The 23008-nt window shown below is 41.6% G+C and overlaps 1 protein-coding gene across 7 annotated transcripts in view; it reads right to left on the bottom strand.

Moving 5' to 3' along the window:
- SORCS2 (sortilin related VPS10 domain containing receptor 2) overlaps positions 1-23008 on the bottom strand; it is a 1939515-nt gene that overhangs the window by 1164386 nt on the left and 752121 nt on the right. For all 7 annotated transcript variants that reach the window (XM_069203288.1, XM_069203250.1, XM_069203258.1 and 4 more), the window contains exon 3: positions 1888-1987. In XM_069203288.1, the coding sequence (XP_069059389.1) occupies positions 1888-1987 (100 nt within the window). The remainder of the gene's footprint in view (positions 1-1887; positions 1988-23008) is intronic.

The raw sequence follows: 23008 nt of genomic DNA, 5'->3' as shown, positions 1-23008 counted from the left end.
TCATGTTACATAGATGTGGAAATAAGTATAGTAAATCTGTGCTTATATGAAATATGTTTACCTTCATGATGTTTTGGTAGTCAATATTCTGGACATCTTATTTAAGTCTAAATCACCAAAAAAGGGGAGGGAGGAAAATGAAGCTTGCTAACCCTTCCTCTCTAACAAACTATATACACCAAATATGGATTAGTGAGATCCAGAACTAGACAGTAGTGTTTCTGTAGAATAGTGTGGGTTTTATTCAAGTACCAAAGATAAACCAAATAAGGAAAAATAGACCACCCACATTTTGTGGCATGCCTCCTCATAGTTTTTTTTTTCTACATTAAAGATACCTAGTAGTGTTTTAGTGGGTGCTACTATTCAGTTGGAGTGTGGGATAAGATTACTAGATAGGGATCAGAACAAGTTAAAAATGCCTTTGGTTATAGCCCATATCCTCACTTTATTCAAGGCTCCCGGACCGGGTTAAAAATTAGAAACCGTGCTGGTAATAGTTTATTAACATTCATTGATGCCCAATTAATACACTACTCCTCGCGCCTTCTCTCTGCTGACCAAATAAAAGCTTGTTCTTTACATAGGGCAATCTTTGCAATGCCATTTTCACTCACATTCAATTATGAACAGCACTCTAAATGGCAACCATATAATTTCACATTGTCCTACTGATTTAGTATATTAACTAATCATGACAATGTAAATAATATTTTTTGAAGTTTTCCAATGTCTCAAATACATATTTTGCTTGAGGAATATATTGCGAACTTTCTGTGAACAAATTTTGCACCATTTTCCACCTCCAAACAATCATCTAATCATTAAAGAAAACATATTCTCATATGCTTTCAGAATAGAAATGGGAAAAGGGCTAGTATTACATCCTGATTTCATCCTGTTGGCTTTAGTGCATCTTTTATCATCCTCACAGCAGTTGCTATGCCAAAGCAGTTTGAATCAGCAGGTGCAAATAGGCTCAGAAGTGACTCTTCCTGCTTAGGATTTAACAGGCTCCACTATTAGATGCATTAATGGGCTATTACCTGTTAAGGCTTCTGAGTTCTTGAAAACAACAATAACATGTGATATAAATATAGCATGCTGGAACTTTTTAATGTTTTAAAGATGCATTTATGTGTCACATCTAGTTTCTGTAAAACTGTAATTCAGTCACTGCACACCAGTTTATTCACATAGACAGATGCATTCACAAGGCCTGATATTCTCCCATAATTCAGTTTCTATCATATGCAATTCTGAACAATAGCAATTCAGATAGGACGGATCCTCTTTATTTCAGTGGGCACAGTAACAAGATGATCCTTCTAAACATTCACCGAAAGGTCACTAAAGCTAGTGTCAAAAGAAAGTAGAAAGCACAGACATAAGTCAGGCCTAGTGGCAAAGCCAATGGGCTGATTGACAACTGATGGTGCCTCTTGACTGTTCAAGCAATTGACAAAATATACCTTAAGGCACAAATAACTTACACAAGTGTGATCATGGACTATTGAAGTTGACTATGAAGTCAAGACATAGAGAAATAAAGCATAAAGTTTTGAAGTTAAATAACACCAACCACAACTGACACAAATACCTAAGAAGTTGGGATACGGCAGACTATGAAGCAACCACCAAGTCTCTAAGATCAAAATACCCCTCTTACAAGGTACCAACAGGGTTTTCTCTTCCATGCATTCGTAAGCAGAGGAAAGAAATCTAATTATCAATTTTGCATAATTACTTTGGTATTGACACATTTCAACATCCTAACTAAAAACTCAGAAATTCACAAATTCTAAAGAAAATAAACAATTAAGTGATAAGATACAATTAATGGGATATGCAAGTATGGCAGTTAGATTGTCATCACTTGAGGCTTACCTTCTTCTTGTTATTTGGGCAGGTATAGAAATTGCCGATGACAGTATTGACTCCAGGCTGCAAGTTCAATTTTGTGTAAGTGGTGCCATAGTCTGATGACCTGGGAGAAGGAATGAGAAACAATGCTTTTAAATTGTCTTGGAACTCCTGGATTGTCTTGACAATAGAAGAACTGTTGTTTTTAAATAGTAGGTTTTCGATATAGTACAGTGCTGTAGAGAGGGATGGCACTTTTATAATGTGAAGTAAGGTAGCAGTCCTAAAATACATCACCTGCTGGCGAGAGTGGCAAGAGTGTCTTAAATTGACTTTTTTCTCAGCAACTGAGGAGAACTGCAGCAGTAACCTGTCTGCAATGCTGAAAATGTACTCACATTTCTTCTTGGCAAGGTTAAAGCTTGGGACAGTTGTAAGATAAGAGTGCTTTAATTTCCCATGGGGACTGGATCTTGGTAACAAAAATTATAATTAAATGAACTAACCAACATCAATATGCATTTTCATACAGGGTATAATTTTTCTGAAGCATTTGAATTCAAATAAGCACTGTACTTAATCAACCATGGTCACACTGACAGTATCAATGAACAATGCTGCAAAGTTCCCATTTGACTAAGGAAAGCATGAAATTTAGATGCATTCATTTAGTTAGCTTGATGCTTTTAATAGCCAGCTGCTTGCTCCAATCAAGTCTTTATTCAGACAGACGTACACTTTTAATGCACACAGATACAAATGAAATCTAAAAAGCCAGCACTTTCTCCATTAGAAGCCGCACCTTGTCGAGTTCCCTCCCTCCACACATCAGAGAAATAGCAACCTTCGCGAGCTTCATGGCAGCTCTAAAACCCTAAATTACTAGACTATGAGTGCTCACAAACATTTTCACAGAGCCCACATAATATGGTCGGAGATGTGACCAAAGGCCACATTGATCCCAGGAGGGAGTGGGATAGGTGAGAAGGGGTGTAAGGAGTGTATGGGTAACCAAAGCATAATCATGGTGTTGACAGAGAGTCAGAGTTATTCTGAGGGTTTCATAGCATTGTGCCCTTTAATCTAAGACCTTAATTTTGACAATACTGTGATATGGTGTATTTGGGTCGCTATACCTCTACTCTACCCTAGGGAAAGCGTTCCCTGCTTGCTGTGAGTACCTTTAGTAAGTTAAGTGCACAAAAGAAGTAACTTGATCATTGAACTGAAACGAATTTGAATCTTAGGCTCACAATCTCTTTATGCCTTTAACCTCTTATTCGTAAACATTAGGAGTGCGTAGAAACAGGCTCTGGTAAGGAAGTGAGCGCTATAAAAAAATCCTTGTCAAAGATCCTCCAAGAAGGTGAGTAATTAAATGAGGGGGGCATACACAAACATCCAACATCCACCGCTAGACATGGGACAGTGGGAAAGCTTTAGCCATGACACAACAAGACTTGATGTTTTATCACCAATTTGCGAAAAGATGCTGGTTGTGAGCTTTGGGCGGTTACACAGCACAGTGGCATTACTTTGGTGAGAGTAGTCTCAGAGACTTATCATCGAAAGACACTCCAGTTATGTAATCAGCAAAATGGAAACTATGAAACCCAAATGCATGTGTTTTTTTCATTGATCTTGGCCTCCCTTTCCTCAACCATTTAGATGACCGGCACCAAGAAACCAGTCAAGGTGATGTGCTCTCTATATAAATATTCTCATTCATTCATGGGGAGGAGATGTGGCCTAAAACCAGAGCAGCCTAACATTAGAATGAGAGAACCAAGTTTGAGTCCTGGCCACAGTTCAACATCCTGTGATTCTGGGCAAATCACTTGATCCCCTGGTGCCTAAAAAGTATATTATGATCCGCTGCTCAGGCAGTAGTTTCCTCTATAAAAAACTGGATAACAATCAATAAATACAAATCTAGGAAGTAGATTGTGCATAACGACTTGGCTTAGTTTACATTGTGGTGTGAATAAGGTAACCACGCCCTCCTTGCTTTTACCAATGCTTTACTGCATTTTAAAATTACTGTCTCCCAGGACCTGCCATTTATTGGTGGCGACTGTGAGAACTTTTGGGGGGACACCAGTGGGTATTGTAGAGACAAGACATGATGTGAGAAACTTTAGGGACCCCACCTACTTTAAAGACTTACTTTAATCTTTTTCTGGACTTTCTTCCTTTTAGTGATTTGTAAATGACATATTCCAGCACAATGAAAAGGTAACTGTTGTATTGGTTGTATTCATGTTTCTTATGGCTCAGAACTTTCATCTGTAGCCATGGTTTTAGAGCTTGGAATCTTGGGGTTGCTAGGAGCGGGAGGCAAGGAGCTTCAGAGGGAGAGAGATGTTGAGGACTGGAGGTTGGGATGTTTATATGTCTTGATTGTATCTTCTGTTTCCGCCATTAAACTTGAAAGAAACTACTTCCTTTCGTGGACTTCATGCTACATTACACTGGCAACGAGCTGGGTCGACCTTCGCAGTGGAAGACGACATCCCAACTCCTTCCTTATTCAAAGGTAAACAACCAACGGCCATTGATTTCGGTTTCAAGCAGCTGCTGTTTCTTTATTTTTTTTTCTCCTTCAGACACAGTGCCAAGTTCATGCTGAGGCGCACCCCGCTTTTCCTGATTAGCTGTGCTTTTGGTCATCCGCGGGCGCACTTCTTTTTTAATTGAGAGAAGTCGCGCAGCGCTGTAATCGGCGCTGAAGCGCTTCCCTTGTTTGAGGAAGTAGGTGCACCTCTCTTTTATGCGCTTTTCCCAAGAGACCCTCGGGCGCACTTTAATTTTTTTTTTACTCAGCGCTTAAGCGCTTCCCTGGTTTGAGGAAGTCTGACCGGAGCCGTGGTTACTACAGGTGTGGCCGCAGGTGACGAGGCGGCGAGACAGTTACGACGGCATCAGCCGCCTCGAGTCCAGGGGCGGTGGCTACGGGGGCGGATACAGCTCCAGGGCCTCTTCCACAGTAGCAGCACCTGGAGCAGTGGTGGCTACAGAGTGAGGCTTTACAGGGGCAGCCTCTACTCGCCTTTTACTGCACACAGGCGACTTCGCTGGATTGCCACTCAAAGCAGGAATTCAAGCTGAGGCACATGCCTCGTTTGAACTGTTTTGACGTTTTCTTGACTCTGCACAACATCGTCTCTACTACATGCAGGCTGCAATTGTAACTCCCTCACAAATTAAAACAACAGCGTCCATGCTCTTTTGTCAGTAAAGGATCACAAGGCAAACATTGCTGTTGCTGCAATTTCTTTCTTCTAGAGAGACCTCATTCTCCCATCTTTTGTTGCTCATTCAATTGCTGCCTTGAACTAAGTTGATGCTATATATGTACATTGTATGCTGAAGTGCTCAAAAGGAATACTAGACAAACATTGCTGTTTCTACATTTTCTTTCTTCCAGGGAGACCTCGAACTGTCATCTCTCGTTGCTCTTTTAATTGCTGCCTTGTATCAAGTTGATGCCACATATGTGTATTGTATACTGAAGCTTGTAGCTAATTGTAATGCAGAACGTTGCATCTCCACCTTTCTTTCTTTCCACTCCTGGAGAACCTCCCATCAAATGGGGAAAATGGAAAAAGGTTTCCGAAAGATATGCCAGGGTTTGTGGTACATCCTTAAGTAATGAAAGAAGAACGGCATTGTTGGTCAAGAAATCTTTGATCATCTTCCCGATCTTCCAGATAGTGAAGCTATCAATCTCAATGAATATGAGATATGCATTATAAAGTTAGACCTTCATTATCTCCCCAAGGTTAGTACTATCTTAGAAAGGTACTACTTTGGCTAGAGGCAACAAATGGAGGGTGAAACTGTTGAAAATTATGTTACAGAATTGAGGCGTTTAGCGTCTTCATGTAAGTTTGGATCAACTTTGGAGGAAAGGATTTGTGACCAATTCATGTTGGGTTGTAATATTGAAAAAGTACGCGACGAATTATGGTTATTAGATGATCCTCAAATTGATCAAGTGGTATCACTTGCTAAGAGAATTGAGCACTCCCTTAAATGTTTCCAAGTTGTCAAAAGTAGTGATACAAAAGACATCAATGTGGTTGGTAGTACAAAATCTAAACCTAACAAGTTTTCTGGCAGAGAAACAACTGGTACTAGTAGAAATAAATTTTATAGATGCGGAAGAGAAGGTCACTTAGCAAACAGCAAACTTTGTCCAGCTATTAATAGTTCTTGTCTATTTTGCAAGAAGGAAGGACATTTTTCAGCTGTTTGCAATCTAAAAAGATCTAAGCAGACACTGAGTGTCATTGATGATCACTCTAATGAGGTCAATGATGACTCAGACTTTGCGTGTGGCCAAATAGTTCTACAGGTTTCAGAGAAGAGTTTGGGTGGGCCTCTAGATTATATCACTGTAGAAGGAAGAAAAACTAAGGTGTTATTTGACTCTGGGGCAAAGATTACTATAGTCTCTAACACATTTTATCAGAATGAGTTAAAAGGTAAAGTCAAATTGTTGCAGCCAGATATCACCCCGTGTGCTTATGGTGGTGAGCCAATAAATCTTCATGGATATTTGGTTGGATTAATTGAATATGAATGACGTTACGCTTCAGGGAAGATCTATGTATCTAAAAAGGGGGATAGTATTATAAGCTGGTGGCACCAGAAAGACCTGGGAGTGATGCTTGACTCTAACAGTTCTCCCCCTATTATATTAAGACAACTACAGAAGTCTGTAGAGGGAAGCATTATGTCTGCTTCTGTTCTTTCAGAGGAATTACGCAAAGAGTTTGATAAGGTCTTCAGTATTAAAATCGGGTGCATAAAAGGGTACTCCCATAAAATCAATCTACTTCCAGGTGCTGTGCCTTACTGCAGTAAGGTTAGGAATGTTCCTTTTGCGGTGAGGGATGAATTACGTTCTGAACTTGAGAAGTTGAAAGATCAAGGTGTCATTGAGGAAGTGGAGGGGATGAAGTTAATACAGACAGGTTGGAGAAGTAAACCCGAAGGTAGTGAAAGATGTGGAGCATTCTGGTGTGTGAGGGATCAATTGGCAGTAGATCATGATTTACTTCTTAGAGGTACGAGGTTGATACCTCCTTCCAGTGTGAGGAATCAGTTAATTGATCGTGCACATAGTAGTCATTTGGGCATGTCCAAAACCAAGGAAAGGCTTCGGTCATCTTATTGGTGGCCCAGCATGGATATTGTTTAGAGGGTGGTTCGGGATTGTGTGCACTGTGCGATAAGTGAAAAAGCCATGAAACCCAGGGTACAGCCTATGTTGATAAGAAGTAAGCCTAAGGGACCATGGGAGCATATAACGTTGGACATTGTGGGTCCTATACATAGTGGAGGTTCATCTGATTATATCATTGTGGTGGTCGACATGTATTCGAGATGGCCTGAAATCTGCTTCACCAAAGGCATTGAAACAGAGAAAGTATTTACTTTTCTCCAAGACTTGATAACTAAGGAGGGCATTCCTAGCACACTTCTTACCGATAAAGGTGTTCAATTGGTTTCAAAAGAAATGGAGAGTTTTCTTAGGGGATGTGGTATCAAACACAAGTTGTGTGCTTTATATCACCCTGAATGTAATGGTTTAGTCGAAAGGTTTAACCGTGTCATTAAAGAAACAATCACCATGGCTAAAGAAAGTCAGCTGAATTGGAAACAAGAAGTGATGAATAAGATAGCTGTGTATAGACACACTCCTCATTCCACCACAGGTCAAACGCCTTTTGTTCTATTTCGTGGAAGAAGAGGCAATACGGTTCTTGAGCCGAATTGGGTCAATGAATTTTTGAGTGGAAAAAGGGAGAATGTTACCGATGTTAATTGGAGAGGTAAGGAACAAGAGAAATCCTTAATAAGCAAACAAAAGTTTGACAGAAAAAACTGTCATCAAAATAGGTGATTGGGTCATGATCAATAGACCTCTTCTTAAAGGTTATGGGAAGAAGTTATCATCTCCTATGAAAGTCCTGAAACTCTTCACCAATGTGGTGAAGACTGAAGATGGTCAAATTTGGAATTTAAATAGAGTCGTCAGATTTTGTGGCAACACCGTGGACTTGGAAAATTTCAAAACATGACAAAGTAGAAGCTTGCATACTCCGGAGGATGAAGTTTCAACAAAATCTGAAAGGATTGTTAAGGTGCCTTCTCATCTTAAAGACTATATTTTGACCTGAAAGGTCTAAATGTAAATATTTGTATATCAAGTTATAGAATGTACTTTACTCTTTATAAATGTTTGTTTTCCTGTTTTTCCTTTGTTAATTCAAATAGGAGGGAGATGTGTTGTATTGGTTGTATTCATGTTTCTCATGGCTCAGAACTTTCATCTGTAGCCATGGTTTTAGAGCTTGGAATCTTGGGGTTGCTAGGAACGGGAGGCAGAGAGCTTCAGAGGGAGAGAGATGTTGAGGACTGGAGGTTGGGATGTTTATATGTCTTGATTGTATCTTCTGTTTCCGCTATTAAACTTGAAAGAAACTACTTACGTTCGTGGACTTCATGCTACATTACACTAACATTTTGTTCTAATGATATAGCAACCATTTTATGACTGCACTGTGTTAATACAGACATTTTACTGATAGAAGCTCACAAGAACATCTGCTTTATAACAATCGAGTGTAAGCACCGTAGAATACTTCCTCGTAAAATGTAAGTTTCTCTCATGCATCATAAATTTGTTTCTGATTAAACCATTTTTGATTATTTAAACTCTTCAGGTAGCAGATACACAACAAACATGGAGAAGGATTCTGTGACTTGACTTCAGATTGTTTTTTATCCCTATATTTTAACGAGTAGGTAGATGTGAAGCTGTAGTTTATCACCACATTTGTACTGAGGATTTCATTCAAATTTAATCCAACATAAGTCAAGAAAAGTTTGATTTTAAGACAAATTGAAAACATATTTTAACAGAAAGGATCTCCTACCAATTTCATTAGGCTAGTTCCATCCTTGGATTTCTAAAGTATGTTTTGAAACGTTTTTCTTTTTTAGTTTATGAGTAGATTTTTTGTGTCGCTCTTTTTGACACAGAATATGTTTAATTTAGCACTCCTACTAAAACATGGGTATAGCCAATTGGAAAAACACTGGTTACTTTCTCTTCTTTATATAGCACTTGGACAATTAACTAAAGAAGGTACTGGTAACTCGTACAGTGGATTTTGATTTTTTATCAAAGGCGAATGCAGACCGAGCACAAATATACATAATTAAAAGCATGATGTGAGATCCTTTCTGTAAAATGTTTTTGCGACAATTCAAATCTCACTTTGCATGCACCTTATGCATCTTAAATTACATAAAATGTGCCACCATCTCCCCAGCAGACAGTGCATTTGCTTACACTAACTCATAGTTATTATTTCATTACAGGTAGACCCTATTTCTCCACTAGTGCCAGGACACAGCTTATGGGCAATAGTTGCGTTGTATACATATAACAGGTTCAGATATCTTGTGTAGCAGTTTTATTTTTCTAAAAGGCACACAGGGCTTCGGAGTTAAGTTCGCTACAGAGTCTTTAAAGGATCATGTCTTTGGCAGGTAGTGAGCGATGATTTGCTGCACACAGGGCAGGAAGTCTGCCCGTGCACATTGTATAATATGGAGGTGCAGTGACGTAATGAAACTTGAGCCCAAACCCGCAAATTCCCTGGAGGGGAGCCCCCTGGACCTAGTCAAGGGCCTGCCGCCTGTGCACAGTGTGGTGTGCTGAGGAACCCCACACCACGGGGGCTGCAGGGGCCTTTGTCAAACCACCGTAGAGGTGGGTTTGATTTTGCAGCTGGTAGAAGTGCACCTCTCCCTTACAGGAGCTCTAACTGTGCCTACAGTTTACCTAACAAGCATTTTCAATTCAACGGGTCTCGCATTTGCTCGAGTTAGAGCTATTAGCGTTGTAAAAAAAAAAATAGTAGCGCGATTGCACTATGTAAGAAGCTGCGCGATCGCGCAGTGTGGAAAATAAACAGATAAAGTAGTCCGGACACCAGGCTGAAAACATCGAGCCTCGTAATTGTTTGGTAGTTTACCGGTGCTGTGTAGGTGGGATAAACACCAGAAAAGGCATGACATATGCATGCCTTTCACAAATGAAAGCAAGCGGATTTTAAAAGGCAAGCCCACGAACCAATGTAAGTAACTGATGTGACATGGGCGGGGTTTGAAGCCCAAAGAGAGATTACAGAATGGACGGAGCGCTTTGCGCTTGCCCATAAAAATGAACAAGATGCCTGTTTTTGTGACTCGCATCTGGTTGGTGCATGTGCAGCGAAGTGCGCACTGTCAACAGTGAATTACAATTAACATTAGTGCATTGTGACTCATGAATTAGCTTTTAGAAAGGACATCAGATTTGATTAGTGAACGCAAAACGCTAAAGTGACTTTGGACAATGAAGTGTGAATTACTGCACCTGGACAGCAAATATATCTCAACCGCAATCTTAAGTACTTTTGACATTGATAGTCTGGTTGATAAATGATGTCCAGGCATATTAACATTGACTTTGACACTCTTTAGGTCCTATAAAAGTTATAAAAGTAATGTATGTCAGTTAGATTGAGCGTTAAATGTCAGTCCCACTGACATGAGCATGCTATGAGACTGGGAGATGACGTTGCACTGTAACTTAGAAATTCACAGCCCACAGAATATACCAAGGTGTGTGTTGTTTGTCACAGATGCGAAAGGCCTGCAGTCAGCGGTTGAGAAGTGAAATCCTCAACAAGCACGTCATCAACCCTGTGAGTACAGTGGGACACACTCAAAATAGCCAGCAACTCTTAAAAAAAGCTTCCTTGGTTTGACTGAACTAAATGTGAAACTGCTGTAGAAGAGCAACAATTCTAACAAAAAATAAATTGCTCTTTGGTCACATCTAGTTTTATACTGAGGAAGAATGTAGTGATTCGCTGGACTACAATCTCCCATTTAGGTCACCCGCCAATATTGAGAAGGTGGAACTGCCACACCAGGACAGCGTCCACACTGCAAAACAGTTACCACCCATTGACAGACCTCAGTAACTGATCAAAGGTTCGCAACCACAGTTGTATCACAAAACAGTCATACATTGCATTCCAAATTGCAAAGATAAGGACACCCATTTAATTCCCCTTCTTATTGGAATTGGGAAAATACACTTTTTCGAGTAAAAAAATACTTTTAAACTTGAGAAGTGCAGTTAGTGCATTGGAACATGTGCTTTTGCAGGTACAAAGCTGTGGTTTAGTGGGCTGCAGGCCTTGCAACCATTAGCCATTCTATTTCTTAGGCCCAAGGATCTTTACCTGGTGGGGCTTAGTAATGAACAATCAGTGACAGCATGTAGCTGGCGAATTGGTTCATGAAACTTTGAATTAATTTTTACTTTGTTTCCAAGCACAAGGGACTTATCTAAACCTCTATATTGTGCCATTCTTATTGTGCAGCACCTGCTGGGGACGAGTTGGGCTCATTTTTCCCTACTTTGCACTACCATTTGTTTACACAATGGTAAAGCAGCAGAGATTTTCATGAATTGAGAAATGGCTGAGGTGACAAACTTGCCTACCCAATTAGAGTTGATATTTCACTGAAGTTTTGTCAGTGGGATTATTCGCAGTTAGCATTAACACATATTATTCTGAATTTTTCAGAGATAGCTACACATCATTTGACACCAAATTGGAAAACGATTTCTAGTTGGAGCTATACTTTTTTCTGTTTAGAAGTCTGTGGTAGATCCGACAGAATATTTATATGAGATTGTTCATCGATACACAAACTTCTGGGCTACATCTATAACTCCCACCTTTGCTCAAAATATGCAACTTTCAGTGATTAGTTTTAAGAACAGGTATGCATAATTTTCATCATATGTGAAGAGAACAAACTTGCAGCAATCAAAAAGCGATTTCCTGAAGACCAGCGAACACAACCGAATCTACGGAGGTGCTAACTCTTAGGTCTCAATAATTAGCAATGTAGTGCTAGTGTGTTGGACCTGACATCCTTGGTGTGGTTTACCCACACCTTTCACCCTCCAGTTTTTGCTGGCAATTTCTGCTGGCTTTAGGACGCTGCACACTTCTGCTAATCCGTCCTAAAGTGCTTGTGCTCTCTCCTTTAAACATGGTCACACTGGATTACATCTAGCTGGTATATTTAATTTACTTTTAAGTCGCTAGTGAAGTGGTACTACCTTTACTCAAGGTCAGTAAACTAAATGCTACTAGTGGGCCTGCAGCATTTATTATGCTGCCCACTTAAGTAGCCCTTTAAACATGTCTCAGGCCTGCCATAGAGGCCTGTGTGTAGAGTTTTTAACTTCCATTTCAACCTGGAAAAACAAACCGTTTCCCTGGCCTAAGCCTTCCTTTTTAATACATAATTGTCACCCCTAGGGTAGATCCTAAACAGCCACAGGGCAGGGTATAGTATATTTAGAAAGGTGGGACATGTACTACTAAGTTTTACATCTCCTGGTAGTGACAAACTCTTAAAATCGTTTTCAATACTGCCAGGTTTGCCTCTACCACATTAGGTTAACTTATTACACTTAATAACTGATGACTTTCAATTGGGTGAAGGTAGAAATTTAGAGTCTAAAGAATTGAACTTTAAAACCCTTTTTAATGGTAAAGTCACAATTCTGAAAATGCCACGTTCAGAGATTTGGCATTTTCTTGTCCTAACCATTTTGTGTCTGCAATCTGTTTCCTGGGTCACATGACTAGTTGTAGCTCGCAGTTGGGGTTTGTATATTGCTCCTAGACAGTGAGACAGAGGAGCATAGGTGTGGACAGGATGTGCCATCTCTGAGTTAATGAGGGCTGTCACCTACCACACTTCCATATCACTAAGGTTCTGCCTCAGCGCGCTCATGAAGGATTTGACACTAATATATGGTGACCCCAGACAATCTGGGGACAAGAAAGGGAGACAGGAAATTCCAAGTACCTCTGGGAATGGAATTCTCCACAGCCTTCTCCTACTTCAAAGTGGGCAATAGTTATAAATATTGGACCTTCAGACCCAGACCTTCAGGCCCAACTCTTCAGTACACCTCTGGACCTGAGGAAGACAAAGAAGGACTGCTGTGCTGTTTTGCAAGAAGGACTGCTTCTCTACTGTCCTGCTACCCTGCTGCCTGAGTGAAGGATTGCACCTGCATCTTTAACTCAGGACCTTCAGAGTGACTCCAAGGGCTAGTTAGCGGGCCCCCTGATCAGACCCTTGGGGACAGAAATGGCTCCAACCACCTTGAACCCAGCACCTAGACTCTGTATGTTGTGCATCCTACCCCTCAAGGGCTTCCACCCCAGTCCTGGACCCTTGGAAGTGGACCTTAAGGTGGTTGGCCAATTTAGCTGCGGTCCTGTGAGCAGAACTGATGCAGTCGCATCAGAACATCCACAACGTGACACATCCCTGATGTTGAACCTCACATTATAACCTGCAGTCTCCTCAGACCCACCAGTGGACAATGCACCCTCGATGCAGGCCTTCACATCGTAGGATCCTCGCTGATGGCATTTTTTTTTTTTTATTGATTTTATTGTTAAAAATACAACAGCCTCAAGTTACATCCAGTATGACATACAGGCATTATGGGTACTAGGATGCGCTCGGAAGTCCAGCATACTAACAGATGGTGTAGTAACGAAGAAGGACTCCATATCGCATCCCTTCAGATTCTTCGGAACCGCGGCTGTCCAATTGATCTTCGATGCAGGACTTTGGACAGCAAGCCACCCGTCAATGGCATCCTCAGCGATGATGCAGGACTCCGCATTGCAGCCTTGTAGTCTATCGGACCCTCTGCTGTACAACCCAACCTTGTTACAAGATCTTACAAAGCTCTGCAAACCAGGATTTAAGGTACTTAGTTTAGTTGGCCTAACTGGGTTCCTGTACCTGGCCCACGCTCCGTTATGGTTAGCCTGAACCTGTATCTTTGTCCTGGACTGGCATGACCAGATAACTATATGTTTGTCGTTTTGGTCTCAAATGATTTATTATATGTGATCTATGCCTCTAACTGTGTGGGGTTTTTCTTGTGTTGTCTTTTCACCTTATTACTGTTAGAAGTGCCACATAAATGCTTTACATATTGCCTTCAGGGTAAGCCAGGTTGCTTTTGTGCCAAGCTACCATAAGGGTAAGCACAGGTTAATTTGGGGATTGCTTGTGTTTCACCCTGACAGAGATTGTGGCTGCTGCTTGAGCAGTGCTTCACCCCCTCAACCAGTAACCCAATTCACAAACCATGCAGTAATGGTTTAAGGATTGATTATACATAAAATATTTTTGCAGTGCATTCTGAGTCTGTGCAACAATCTTCTGGTACTTAAAACATCTGTTATTCTGCTTGTGATGTACAAATCTATAACACTAATACAAAACTATAAATTTAATAATAAACATAGTGTAGGGCAAAAATAGCACATCCAGAATGACCAGGCGTCTTTTCCAAGAGTGAAATTATTACATATCTTAATTTATCATATGGACATACCATGAATAAATTATAGTTTACAAGATTCTCTCTATAAAAGTCAGCAGAGCATTCATTTTCTGGAGAGAAATTGGCTTTGCATTTGTCCCGAGGCAACTGCATGCTTGCACATATAAAATAGCAAAATTGTGCTGCCCCCACCCAAGCTTGATACTTGTTTGTTAGACCGACAAACAGTAATGAGAGAAACTCTAGGACAGAGAAAGAGCTGAATGTTATCTATTTGTAGGTCAAGTTGTACAAAATGCATACTGTAGGGACAACAGATACTGTCCAACATAACTGTATAATAATTTATTTACCAGCTGTCAGACACATGCACCCACACACTATTTAGATTGGATTTCACTGTTTGTCAATAGTACTTTGTAATTCAAATCTACACAGATGAACAAAAAGAACAGGCTATGTAAAGTACCACTCAAAATGAATGTGTTTACAGTTAACAGCATAATGTACCCTATTCTGAACCCCAAGAGGGTCACCTGACACTGCTAACAGACGAGAGATGGTCAATGGTACCTAGCTCAATGATATTCCTATTACTGACTTCAGAAGGTTGAAAGCCTGAGGATCCATCAGAGCTTGAATCTATAACCATAGGATGGAACACAGAACCCTGCAGTGGACACATGAGTGATCAGGCTTGTCTATAGTTTAACTTTCAATGGTAATTAAGACAGGAGTACATTGGCGCTTTCATTAAATCAATCAGAAGTTTCAGGATCATGAATAACCAGGGTGTCAACAGTGAATATGCTCCATGTTAGGCTAGGAATTCTTCACAGTGCTTTTCTCATCCTAGCAGGCATAGGCTTCTTCCAGAAGCTTTCTGTAATATGTGGTGTAACTTAAAATATATACTATAGACACACACTTGCTTGTGAACATTTTTTTGTCAGTTTAAGGCCAGAATATCAGTGTTTTACCAAATATTGTGTAAAAGATATTGGCTTGCCAGAATATTGTAAAAGTATAAATAGGGAAGTATAAGTTTACTATTTAAAAAAAAAGTATTTGTGTAAAGTTTACGCTGTCAACATAGTACAAATCGTAAAATACAATGAACTGTACATGCCTGTGGAGAGATAAAACTCAGAAAGAGACATACCTAATATTCTGCCAGTATACAACTTCACAACCTATTGGGTACATTCCATTGATAAACGCTACTTAGCCCTCACCTGGTTCCAATACAAGGCTTCTTTAACATTATGCTTACACTTTTTAGGTTCTAAGGTTCATGCGCCCCTGACGGTGGATGCTCATATGGCATGGATTATCATTGGATCAGTGGATGGCCAAACATCTATGTGCTAACATAAATGTGAAGTACATTTACTTTACTACTACTATATATGGAGTTAAGTAAGTTAAGTATAGCAGACCTTTCACACTTATGTTAGCATGGACAGGTAGATGGCTAAAAGCCTCCATGCTAATATAATGTGTGGAATAAGTCCACTATACATAATAACACATCTATGTACTTCACAAAAAAGCCAAAAGGTTACAAGGGTGTTATGGACCGGTTCAGATTTTACATGCACAAAACCTTAGAAATTCAACTGTTATAGTTATTTCAAGTAACTATAACTTGTGCCCTAAGTTAACTATAAATCGCACCCTCAGCATGCACAGTTTTCTCATCAATAACTTTACTGCAAATGTTACAGTGATATTATCAATGCTGTCACAGAAGATGTCATGAGTGATGTCATATCTGGGGTAATTAGCAGTTCATGGCCAGGGCTCAAATGATATCCCTCCCTACTCCTCCTGCCCTCCGCTGCCCAATTTTATGCCTCATCATTGCTGTCCTGTTTAGCCTCTGTGATTCTCTTTCTACCCCTACCCTCCTTCCCACTGCCCTCCGATGTCTGTGTGTATGTTCCTGCTCTCTCCTTTTTGCCCACCATGTTCCACGGACCTGCCCTGCCACTGCCCTTCCTATCTACTCTGAGTGATCTGTTGATCTGCTACTGCCCCACCCAACTGCCTAGCATGTCAGATGGCTGCTGTCTGCCCCTGCCACCTCCACCATGCTTTTCCACCTTCCATGCCCCATCACCTGCCTCCTGTCCTCAATGGTCCATTTTGCTTCTACTCTCTTCTGCCCTTCATGCTCTGCTGTAACTGCTACTCCTGCCTGTCCTATGTGGTCTGTTGTGAAGGCCCTCCCCTGCCCTCTCTTGTCTTTGTACAGCCCCTACCCCTCCCTTCTGTCCTCCATGATCCTTTGTGCATGGCCACGACCCCTCCCTCTTGCCCATCATGGTCAATGTGCTGCCATTAACCCTCCTGATTGCCATACATGGTCTTCTGTGTTGGCACAGCCTCTCCCACCTGCCCTGTGGGGTTAATTTACTGCCCTGACCCCTTCCCACCTTCCCTCAATTGTCTGTGTGTATGACATTATAGTCTTGCTGTTGCCATCCATGGTGGGTTGTGCTTCCAGTGCCCATCACCCCTGCCCTCCATGGTCAGCATGCTGCTCCTGCCCTGCCCTCTTGCCCCCTTTTTCCTTCTGCCCTCAGTGGTCTGTTATATTGCCACATCCTCTCTTGCCTGTCCTGCATGGTTGGTTTGTTGTCCCTGCCCTCCCTTTCCCTGCCCTCCATGGTCCGTTGAGCTGCCACTGCCCCTCCTGCCTGCTCAGCGTGGTAATCTTGTTGCCTCTGCACCTTCTCCCTGCCCTCAAATATCCGAGTCCATGTCCCTGACATCTGCCTCCCGACAGCATTCTAATGGACAACTAGACTGCTAACATTCTATATTTATTACAAGAGTGTGGCATGCCTGACATTATCTTGATGTAAGCATTTCTTTTAGAAATTATAAAAATAAGAGGGTCTTATTCCTATAGAAATTATGGTTACTGCTCTAAAAACTAAAATGAAGACACAAGTCTGAGTTCTCAAATATCAAGAAAGCACTTTTAAATTATTTGCTATCTTTATATTTTTTGATCCAGTTGATAATTGGGCTACATTTGGGTGGTAATTGTGCTACATTTGGGCTCTTTGGTCTCTGGTAGCCATCATGGGAGACCTATTTGTTATGAAGCTCTTTAACTTCCTCATCTACTGCAGTATCCTCAGTAGAAAATGCCTTAAGTTTTCCTCTTTGATTCTATCAAGATGGTGTTCAGATGTGCCACACTTTTGGCATAAATTCGGAATGTTAGCACTTTAGTTACTCATTAGAACACTGTAGTAAAGCTGCTGATCATCAGGGAGTTAACTGGCAGACTGCAGCCTGCAGCCTGTGTTGAAAGTGCATGTTTCAGTCTGCATGTCAGAATGATTTAATGAAATAGAAGAGAAAGATATTTGAGAACTCACTTAAAAAGTGCCTTAATTTTTTTCTGCAGCACAAACCATAATTTATATGACAAAATGAACCCCCTAATTTTAGTACTTTCTAAATTAAGGGAGTTATTACAACTTTGGAGGAGGTGTTAATCTGTCCCAAAAGTGACGGTAAAGTGACGGATATACCACCAGCCATATTACGAGTTCCATAGGATATAATGGACTCGTAATACGGCTGGTGGTATATCCGTCACTTTACCGTCACTTTTGGGACGGATTAACACCTCCTCCAAAGTTGTAATAACCCCCTAAATGTTTTACGTTTTACCAGTTAATTCAATTAAGATGGCTTCCGGTGTGCCAAACGTTTGTCATACGTAAAACTGTTAGGGCCCTAGTTGTTCTTTAGCACACTGAGAGGCTGCTGTAGAACACAAGAGAATCATCTGGCAGGCTGCTCCTGCTAGAAGTACATCTTTTACTGCGAGTGTCAGACTTCATTATCATATGCTGAGAAAGGTAGTGTGAATTTACAGAAAATGTGCTTTAATTTAGCAGCTCCCATAACCTCTATGGGAAAATCATGAGAAAACAGTTTTCTCTGAAACATGTTTCATGAAATCCAAGCAGAAGGCTGTTCCACAGGGTAAAATCAGCTTAAAACACACCACAATTCCTAAAATTAGTATGGTACCATCAACAAATTATTTATATTGTAACTAAAATCTGTTATCATCCTTTATACGTTCTCCTTTTTAGGATCCTCAAAACCTGCCATTTACTACAATGCATTTCAATGGGATGCTATCATGTATATTGGTCCCAAGATGGTGGCCAGGACTTCCTGGTTGAAGTACTAACAGCCAATCAGATCTCACCATGAGATTTGTGCTTAGGCTCCGCCCAGATAGACACATTTCTTTTTTCCTTTAATATCTAAGTGAACGGATTTGCACCAATTAACAAAAAAAATGCTTTCTGGGCCAAAAGCTACCTGACAAATTGGGTGTAATTCCGTCCAGTGCTTCAGGTTGTAGTCATATCTAAATATCCCTATGAAAACTGCATGGGCAAAAAGTGTTTTGCACCCCCCCCCCTTTTTTTTGGCCCCGCTTGATGGATAACCCCAAAACTTTGAAGACAGTACCTGAATTGAGTAGCAAACTAGTTTTGAAAATTTCATAAAGATTCATCAAACTGGAAACTAGGCCCTAAGTCAAAGTTCATAAATATGGAGTTAAGTATAGTAACTCTTTAATAATCCTACCTTCTGGTGGCTGATGTTTTAGCCATGATAATTTGGCAGGCTATACTTTATTCCCTGATATTATGACATACAACCTTTTGGCGACTCACAAGTCTTTTTGTAATACTGGTTGTGTTCAATAAGCATTCATGAAATATTTGAACACACAATTTACACTTATAAGTAGGATTTTTATCTGTTTTTAAATGTTTTGATATTTTGTTATAGCAGTAAAGGCTCTAGATAGCCGAAAATTGACACCTCAGATTCCAAACGCTAAGATTGCTCCCTGTTCAGAATTCTGTAATAATCAGTGTGAGAAACTGTGTTGTTGGTTGAAGAGGGTGTGAGTCTTCTTGAAGCAGCAGCCACAGGCTAAACCACTTAAATCACCAAAATAACATGTGCTTAACCCACTAGTAGGTTGGGCCAAATGTTTAGGCTTAACTTAGATGCAACATGTAAAGCATTTATGCATTTCACAAACAGCAGTAAAGTAAAAATACTACACATGAAAAATCCTCAAACAATTTAGAAAAATAGAATGATTTTTAAAAAATGAGTTGACACCAAAATGAGAAAAATCCAATTAGTAGAACAGGAGAGTTGCAATTTTAGAGGTTATGGAAAAAAAGACATTAAAAGCACAAAGCGCCAACTGTGGTTATTTAATTGCACTAGACAAAGACACAAGTTCAGGCCAACCGGGATGGAGTACAAGCCAGATACAAGGCCCCAGGCCCAAGATAGGTCCGCTGGTGATTGCTCTTTAAGTTTGGGATGTAGAGCATTGCGCCATGGAGCGGCTGTTCCACGGAATGATACGAGGTACGCATTGAGAATGTGTCACAAAGCAGTGGTTCCAATGAGCTGCAAGGCTGCAATGCAGACTTGTGTAGTGCTGCGTTGGTTAAAATGAGATCTGCGAGGGCTATGATGCGTGATTGCACTGAGGCTGCATCGTGCTCTGTCAGTTAAGATGAAGAGCTGCGAGAACTACTATGTGGGAGTGCGTCCAGGCTGTGTCATTCTGAATTGGTTCTGATGAGAAGCTGTGAGGCTGCATTGGGTTTGCGTCCTCCTGCGTTGGTTCTGGTGAATTCCACAGCTGGGCTGGCAGAGCACTTTTAGTTCCACTTCCAAGTGTCCAGGACTGGAGCATCACCACTTGGGGTAGCTAGGACTCACAGCAGACAGAGTCCAGGTGCAGGGTTCTGAATCAATGGAGCCTTTTCTGTCACTTAGGCTTCAATCAGGAGGCCAGCCAACTAGTCCTTGGAATCATTCTGGTGGGCCTGGGGTGCACGGTGCAGTTCCAGTCTGTTAGAAAAGGGGTCTTTGGTTGGCAGTCAGGTTACCCCCTGTCCAAGCAAGGACTCTCACTCTAGTCAGGGTAAGTCGCACACATTCCAAATTATCCTGTGCCCACCCTCTGGTAGTTTGGCACTGAGCAGTCAGGCTTAAAGAAGGCAATGTGTAAAGTATTTGTGCAATAAATCATGCAATAACACAGTATAGCACCACAAAAATACACCAAACAGTGTTAAAAAAATATATAATATTTATCTGATAAGATGCAGGTCAAAACGATGAACATGCAATAAGTATATGTTGAGATATCACTGTAAAAGTGATATAAAGTGTCTTTAGTCTTTTTAAAAAAACAATAAATGTCTCTTTCAAGCACAAAGTACCTGGTTCGCGTTCAAAATCTCCGCAAAGAACTGCAGAGGAAGAGATGCGTGGAAAACAACGGGGTGCGCGTCGATTTCTCAGGCCGCACATGGCGATGCGTCATTTAGTTTTCATGCAGGGATGGCTGTGGGTCGATTTCCGGAGATCGGTCGTGGATCCTCTTCGGGTTGCGGGGTTTTCAGATGCCACGGGGACGATGCGTGGATTTCCAGCGCTAACAGGACAAAGTCACAGGGGCTGGGTTGAGCCAGTGGGCGTTCCGTGGAAATTTATACTGCACAGCAGGCGCTGCATCGATTCCTCTCTGGAAGTCGGGCTGCGTTGTTCCCGCTCGGCTATGTGTCGATCAAGTGGGCCATGCGTTGAATTTCCGGTCGCTACGCTTGCACTGCGTCGATCTTCTTGTTGCGAAGTCGGACTGCGTCGTTCCGGTCCGGCGTGCAGTGAATTTTTCACCGCGGTGCAGGATGTGCGTCATTTCTGGCAGGCTGCGCAACGATTTTCGCTGCTCAAGGAGTCCTTCTTGTAGAGGTGAAGTCTTTTTGGTCCTGAGACTTCAGAGAACAGGAGGCTAGCTCTATCCAAGCCCTTGGAGAGCACTTCTCACCACAGCCAGAGAGCAGCAAGGCAGCAGGGCGACAGCAAGGCAGCAGTCCTTCACAGAAAGCAGTCAGGTGAGCCCTTTGGGCAGCCAGGCAGGTCTTCTTGGAAGGATGCAGGTTCTGGTTCAGGTTCTCTTCTCCAGGAAATGTCTGAGTTGGTAGGGGCAGAGGCCCTGTTTAAATACCCCAAAGTGCCTTTGAAGTGGGGGAGACATCAAAGAGTGTCTTAGAAGTGCACAAGGTCCCCTTTTAGTTCAATCCTGTCTGCCAGGGTCCCAGTAGGGGGGATGGCAGTCATTTGTGTGAGGGCAGGCTACAGTCCTTTGACATGTAAGTGTCAGGCCCTCCACCGTCCCAGCCCAGGAAGACCCATGCAAAATGCAGATGTATGCAAGTGAGGCTGAGTATCCTGTGTTTGGTGTGTGTCTGAGTGACTGCAGAAGGGAGTTGTCAACTAAACCCAGACAGACATGGATTGTAAGGCACAGAAGGATTTAAGTGCAGAGAAATGCTCCCTTTCTAAAAGTGGCATTTCTAAAATAGTAATTTTAAATCCAACTTCACCAGTCAGCAGGATTTTGTATCACCATTCTGGCCATACTAAATATGACCTTCCTAATCCTTTCAGATCAGCAGTTACCACTCAAACAATATATGAGGGCAACTCCAAAGTTAGCCTATGAAGGGAGTAGCCTCACAGCAGTGTAAAAACGAATTTAGGAGTTTTACACTACCAGGACATGTAAACTACACAGGTACATGTCCTGCCTTTTGCCTACACAGCACCCTGCCCTATGGGTTACATAGGGCATACCTTAGGGGTGACATATGTAGAAAAAGGGGAGTTTTAAGCTTGGCAAGTACTTGTAAATGCCATGTCGAATTGGCAGTGAAACTGCACACACAGGCCTTGCAATGGCAGGCCTGAGACCAGGTTAAGGAGCTACTTAAGTGGGTGGCACAATCAGTGCTGCAGGCCCACTAGTAGCATTTAATCTACAGGCCCTGGGCACACATAGTGCACTTTACTAGGGACTTACAAGTAAATTAAATAGTCCAATTGGGTATGATCCAATGTTACCATGTTTAAAAGGGAAAGAGCATATGCACTTTAGCACTGGTTAGCAGTGGTAAAGTGTGCAGAGTCTTAAAACCAGCAAAAACAGTATCTAAAAAGTAGAGGGAGGCAGGCAGGCAAAAAGTTAGGGGTGACCACCCTATGGCTGTCAGGTCTAACACAGTCCTTCTCACCCAGGTAGCAGGGCAGCAAAGCCCTAGGACACCAGGGCAGCAGAGCAAGAGTAGCAAAGCAGTCCTTCTTACAGAGTCCTCCACAGGTCCTGAAGTGATCTGAAGAGTTGGGTCTGAGGTTCCACAACTTATACCTGGTGCCCACTTTTGAAGTGGGTGAAGCTTCTAGAATCCTCTTCCTGCAGAGGTGTCTGGAATGCCTCTCTGGTCCGGCCCCATCCTGTCTGGGGACACAAAGGACTAGAGTGAAACCCTTTGTGAGTGTGCTGGGGCAGAGTCTTTGTGATGTGCACATGTGGTAAGTGACAGCTCTATCCCCTATCAAGTCAGAGATGGCCCATCCTGCCAATGCCTAATTACCCTTTGTCTCTCTGTCTGAGACCAACTACCAGCTACTCTTAGTCATGTAACCCAGGATACACCCTGTAGACACCAAATAGTTGGGACAAGAAAATGGCAACTTTCTAAAAGTGACATTTTCAGAATCGTGACATAAAATCTGACTTTATCATTA

This window comes from Pleurodeles waltl, chromosome 1_2 (genome assembly GCF_031143425.1).
Source record: "Pleurodeles waltl isolate 20211129_DDA chromosome 1_2, aPleWal1.hap1.20221129, whole genome shotgun sequence".
In the NCBI taxonomy this organism is placed as follows: domain Eukaryota; kingdom Metazoa; phylum Chordata; class Amphibia; order Caudata; family Salamandridae; genus Pleurodeles; species Pleurodeles waltl.
Note: the sequence above shows the minus strand (reverse complement) of the source record. Positions and strands in the feature narration are given on the sequence as shown.